The following is a 6,156-nucleotide window of genomic DNA, read 5'->3' on the forward strand; positions in this document are numbered from 1 at the left end:
GTGACTTCTGAAACACGATTCCCTGACTAGATTGAAGCTGGACATGAGAAGCTCGGGTTCAAAGCCAAATTATGCCACTGCTCTGTTTTGTCATCTTGTGCAATTTCCTTAGTCTTTTAATGACTGCTTTCTCCCTCCACTCTTGTTTCATAGCTGGGTTCACTTGTCTGTTTTAGTGTTTATATACTGCCTGCGCTGTAAGTCCCCCAAATATCAAGGTCTCCTGATTCTAGCTTCTCTGAGTGTTTACCTCTTTAGACTACTACCATCTGTTCTCAGGCTTTGTCGAATACTTTTGCAATACCACAGGCAGCTGCCAACCTGGCGAGTTCAGGTGAAACCAAATTTGCTATAGCACTGCTCTGCCAGTTCCCGGGAGCTGTTTCAGATAACTTATTTAAATTTTGTGTTTTGCATCTAGGTTAAACATGCACCTAAAACTGCATATAAGTTTTATAACATATAAAAGACAATACAAAAAAACTGCAAGTCAAACGATGTTTTCTTTACTCTACAGCTGAGGAGGGAGCACAGAGCTTCCGTATAGCTTGACCAGGTCACTTAAAGTTGGTGCAGCCAAAAACAGAGCCACGGTCTCCTGAACTCTGACACCAAGTTGCTTCTTCTCTTGCTCTCTCTAGTGAAAAACCATGTTCAAGGTGGTATCACGTATCTGATGTTTTCGGGCAATGGAGTTTAATGAATATCATTACTATTTAAGTAAAGTCTCCTGTACCGTTTTCTAAATAGGATACCAGCTCGTCGATCATGCTTGCTAAGTATGTTCGAAGAATTAGACTGTTGTGAATTTTTTCCCTTTACCTGTAGAGCACTCCACTTAAAGTTACTCATGTAGAATTCACTTTTATCTTTGGATTTTGCTTATAGTTCAGACACTTCTTCTGACCTTCACCTACCCACTGGATAAGAAATCTGATAAGCTGCCTTATGCTTTCAAAGTAGCTTCTCTGCTCATATTTGTCACGGTTGCACCAAGTCACAACCGGCTTACTAAGGCACGGTGTGCAGTTGGATCTTGGGTAATTACACTAACACTGTTGCTCATTAAAGTCAGTGAGTGATACATGGGGTGCGTATGTGCTGCTGTCGTTCAAGCATACGATCGACTCCTTACTCTCTGTTGACTAGCAACAGAGAAGCGATGTTATTTTGAGTGGACAGCGAACAGATGTACAGTTTTAGACAATAAACTGTAGGTAATTTTGAATTTGTAACATTCACAAAATGATATTTAAGTTAGATTATTTCAGGTAGCTACTGCAAAATCAATCTGAACTGGCACCATGGGTGCAAACTATGGAAGAAAACTACGCAGGAAAGAACTGTAAAAGGGCAGCAGGGATTGAGGAAGCAGTCCGCTAGGGATTTTAAACCTGAGACAGGGTGCACCACTATATGGTGGTGTGGTAAAGCAAGTAACAGCGCTTACTTGCCTTCATCTACATATGATACCATACGTCGGTATACTCACACCAGCTTTAGGCTGGTGAGTTCTGTCATAGCTAGCTAGGCGTGTGTAGTTATTTGAGTTCCCAGTAGCCTTGTACACTACATGCTGAAGTCTGTTGAATCTTCCCGGTAATCACATTCGTGCTAGCTAGCGAAGGCTGAGTATCGCACTCTGTGCCGTAAGCTATCCTTTGAATACTGGATACACGTTCCAATATCTAATGATATCTAATGGAGCAGACAACAGACAAAGGCGGATTAAAAAATGCCAATGGATTTTTATAATCGTCTGAAACTCTACAACTTCTTATAGCAGCTGAGCAGCATGACATTGTGCATCTTTTTCTTCTGCGTCCCTAGGTTAAGCGATTAAAGTCGTAAGAAAAATATTTTTCCTCATATCTTACACTGAAATTTTCATGTCTGCTAGTAAGAGTCTTGAGAACTCTGTAAACTGCTTTTGTTCTCACCATATGATGTTTGAATATTTAATTCCAAAAATAGCCTTGTATCTAAGGGTACTTTTATTAGCTCCGATTTCCTCGGTACGTTCTAGATCACATGACATTGTGTTTTGCCAGTAAATTGACAAAACCTAGTTTCAGGAGGAGGGAGAAAGGTGAACCCAGGAATAATGTGACATCCGCTGCTTCATTTGAAGGGGAAAAAATATTTTACAGTATATGTGATATCTACTGATTATAAAATTGTTTGTAGTGTATATCTGAAAATATCTCCACAGCAGTTTTCACCTAAAAGCACGGTCTGTCATTAATGGGTTGACGCCTTGATACGGCCTTTCTGTTCCTAGGCATTATTGGTGCAAGTTACTTTTTAATAGTTGTTAAACAACCGTAAAATTAGGAAGTGGCGATTAGGCTACGCTCTAATACAGTGCTGTGCAGGATCTGCCACTACCTAGGTTAGTTCTGTGCATGCTGAAGTCATAGCCCCCATAAGAAGCAGGTGTTTAAGTACAAATAACCTGATTTTTGAAGATTCATTGTATCCCAGTACTGTATTTCTAAATCATTCGGTACTTCTGCGGTAGAAGGAAGAATGAGGTAAAACTCACTGGTGTTGGTGAAAGATAGGCAAGCTTAATGAGGTAACATAGCGTACGTTTTACTGCCGGACCAGGAGGAGGGAAGAAACCCATCAGGCCGCTCCAGGTAAGAAATAAGGCTCTCAGATATTAATTACTGTAATGGTATTGAGTAGGTTATCAGCTAAAGCCAGATGCCCTAACATCCACAGAGGAGAAGAGAGAGGATTATTCATGAGTGTTTGATGGACACGGCAATTCAGCTGAACACTAATGTATTCCTTTCTTTTCAAGGTATCTACACTCCAGAACCACTCTGCAATTTCTGGTGGGCTCTTTTATCCACGGGGTTTATGTTTGTATATCATTTTAGCATCTTGCAGATTCTGGGATTGGTAAGTAAATACAGGTTAATAAATGGATAGAGTGCAAGTACATTCAAAGTAAAAATGCTGACTAGTTTTTCAAAGTGTCCAGATATATATGGATAAGACTAGTTACACGCAAATTTCGAATTGCATGTTCTGATGGGCATTTGTATCTCGTATCTCACAAGTATTGGTAAAAGATTTCATAAATTGGTTATGTACCTGCATAAACCCATCTATTAAATGCACAACTGAATTTGGATCTGCTTTCCTTCTGAAAGCTGCCCTACGTGTGTTGAACAAAGGATTGTCACCTCAACATTTTTGATTATTACGGTAATTTCAAAATTACCATTTTAGGTGTCTGAATCAGTGCAACACAAAAATATTGTTAATTTATAAATTTGTTGTCACTTTCTCAGGTTACAGAAGTGAATTTGAACAACATGTTGTGCCCAGCCGTCTCAGATCCTTTTTATGGGCCCTGGTATCGAATCTGGGCATCTGGACATCAGACTGTCATGACCATGACTCATGGGAAGCTTGTAATCCTACTGTTTTACAGTGCTGTCCCCATCTTTAAATGTAGCGTGGACTTGCTCAGACTCCCAGCTAAGAAAATAGACTGAAATTTCTCCCCGCGGAGCAGTACGTACAGGAAGCAGAGATACTTATACTGGAAAACAAAGAGGAGGGATGAGAGGACAATGCGTTTATACTTCTCCCCACGGTTTATTGCCTCAAAAACACCTCTATAATCAAGTGAGGTTTTTTTTAACTGCTGTTTCTCACTGCCTATTGCCAATGGCAAAATTAGTGGCCTTATTCTGGAGAAGGTTCGTGTTTTATACATTTTGTGTAGATTACAGTAGAATCGTGCTAAGCCACCGTTCAAAATTAGGCCAGGATCTGTCCACATTCCAGCAGAGAGTGGCAGTGCTACCTCGTTTTGACTTATTTTCCATTAAATGTAAGTACACTTACATCACAGGATAGGAAATAAAGCTGAATTACAACACTCCACTGATGCGAACAGAACACAGGTTGAAGTGCATCATCCTGGCTGAACTCTTAGCACTTGAATGTTGCAAAATGGTCGCAGTGAAACGATGTACACTTAATCTCCCAGTCGTAGGTGCGAAACAGTGAGGTTCTACTGTATTTTCTTTAAGCTGGTTGAAAATGTTGGGGAACAATAACTGATTCAAAAAAAATTTTCTTTTTTTAAATTGACTGCTTAATTTCTAAGCTGCTGTGGATAAATATCTGTCTGGCTGAGTCCCATCAGATCTTGATGCTATGGAGATGCTTTTATTTGAGCGAGTGGAAAAACACCATGTTGAAATAATTTCAAAAGACCATGTTACGTGTAAGCCATGATAAGGTATTTCATCCACTGTTCTGACCTGACTTTGAACAAAATGGGTTTTTCACTTAGCTTAGACTGGAGAGGGAGTAGAGATACAAAGTCCAATGTAAACATCAGCGTTTTCTTTTTTTACTTACTAGCTTTTGAAACATTCCTCCTCTGTGTTCTACACTGATCCTCGCTCAGTAGAGCGGTTAGTGAAGAAACAAAATGAAACTATGATGTTCTCTCTCTACAGCTCTAATACACTCTGTAGGCTGATTTTAAAATACAGCTATGAAAAGGAATGTCAAATCAGTGCAGGCCTCTACTGAAAAGAAAGTGTTCCAGTTTACTAATACGACTATATCTTCCTGTCAACACGTCTTTTGGAGAACGGGATGTAGATAGGCAGAATGATGAACAGTAAACTGTGGGTACCTGTTCAAATTTCCCAAGGCTAGAGGAGAAGCTGTTGGGCAGGAAGATGGGAAATCTTGAGTGTGTTCCTCCAGATAGTTACGTGTGAGTCTGTTATGCAGACTGTTGTGTTTCAGGGCTGCAGGAATTTTGTTGTACAAAAGTTCGTTGCAATTTACAGATTCATTGTCTTGTCAAAGCTGTGACTTGCAAGATAAAACAAAACCATCATACCTCCTCCAGCTGGATCACCTGAAGATATATTCTGAAGTTAAGGTACAGTCATTTATACCTCAAGAAGGAAAAGTAAGAATGACAAGTGGTTGACTTCCCCCCCCCCCCCCCAAAAAAAAAAGAAAAATTTTCATTGGAGAGGGAACAAAAGGCTACTTCCAATATTTTTAACTTCGTATGATTAAAAAAAAAAGTACACCTCAATCAGAAATATATTGTCCCACGTTCTAATTTACAAACTGGTTTCTGGCTTTCTTCCATGCCTTGCTGTGTGTACATATACATAATAAATGTACTGTACTCTCCCAACTTGAGAACATGAGACGTATGCCACGTATACCTAAACTATCCATCAGCCACGTATAGCTTAGTTATACAGACGGCTCTGTGTAACGGCTCCTTGTGTTTGTAATCAGAATTCAACTTGAGAAAGCTAAGCACGGGATAATAAGAACTACCAGCATACAGAGTTAACGGTCAATTGTTGATCCTGCAAATGTCCAAAAGTACACAATGAATTTCATTGAGCAGTCTCGCTGCCGCCTCAGGAAAGCTGGGCATATGTTGCTTAAGTATTTGTAGAGTGAGGCCTAAAGAAAGAATGTGTTGGTTTCGAAGGCCTGAATCCGCCTGTGGAAGACCACTTAATTAGCTGCTGAAGTGACAGAAGTTCTTGCTATTTATTTTGGCAGATTCAGTATTTCATGATGAAATACAGGATGTTGCTGGGAGATGCTAAGATGCACAGTGCTGGATGGTAAAGCATGCCCCCTATTAATGTACTTCATCTCCTACGAAGAGCTGAATGAAACACAGTGATTCTTCCCTCCCCATGGTTACTGTCAAGTGTGTCATGGTTTACTTATTTGCTTAAGAATTTGGCAAAATGCCTTGTGTTGGATTCAGTCCTGTTTAGAAGGAAAGTTTGGTTACAATAGAAGATTTTAGCCAAATTTTGCAAATGTTATTTAGCATTACTATTTGCTTAACTTTACTTTTTTTAAGAATCTTTCCTGTTTATTTTTTCTTCAGAACATTGTAGCTACTGGAAAAATTTCTGAGTTATGTGAAAGTAGCAGCCTTTGTGTTTTTCTTTTTAAACTACAACATTTCCTATCTATAGCCGTGTGCTCCAGCGCATTCTAAACAAGTATAAACAGCTGCTGTTTGCCACCATTGATGGCCTCTGGTCAACTGAGACTGCAGAAGCATTTAAACAAGCTCAGGTGTCTCAGTGCAGGCCGTTTGTTTGGAATGCAAAATTTGTGAGC

The 6,156-nt window shown here is 39.7% G+C and overlaps 1 protein-coding gene across 1 annotated transcript in view; it reads left to right on the forward strand.

Moving 5' to 3' along the window:
• Positions 1–5,599, forward strand: part of TMEM164 (transmembrane protein 164) — a 45,043-nt gene extending 39,444 nt beyond the window's left edge. The window contains exons 5-6 of the mRNA XM_009327831.1: positions 2,810–2,910; positions 3,306–5,599. Coding sequence (XP_009326106.1) covers positions 2,810–2,910; positions 3,306–3,512 — 308 coding nt within the window. The 3' untranslated portion in view covers positions 3,513–5,599. The remainder of the gene's footprint in view (positions 1–2,809; positions 2,911–3,305) is intronic.
• Positions 5,600–6,156: the final 557 nt, after the last annotated feature.

Source organism: Pygoscelis adeliae, unplaced genomic scaffold, assembly GCF_000699105.1.
Source record: "Pygoscelis adeliae isolate BGI_AS28 unplaced genomic scaffold, ASM69910v1 Scaffold14, whole genome shotgun sequence".
NCBI classification, from domain to species: Eukaryota; Metazoa; Chordata; class Aves; order Sphenisciformes; family Spheniscidae; genus Pygoscelis; species Pygoscelis adeliae.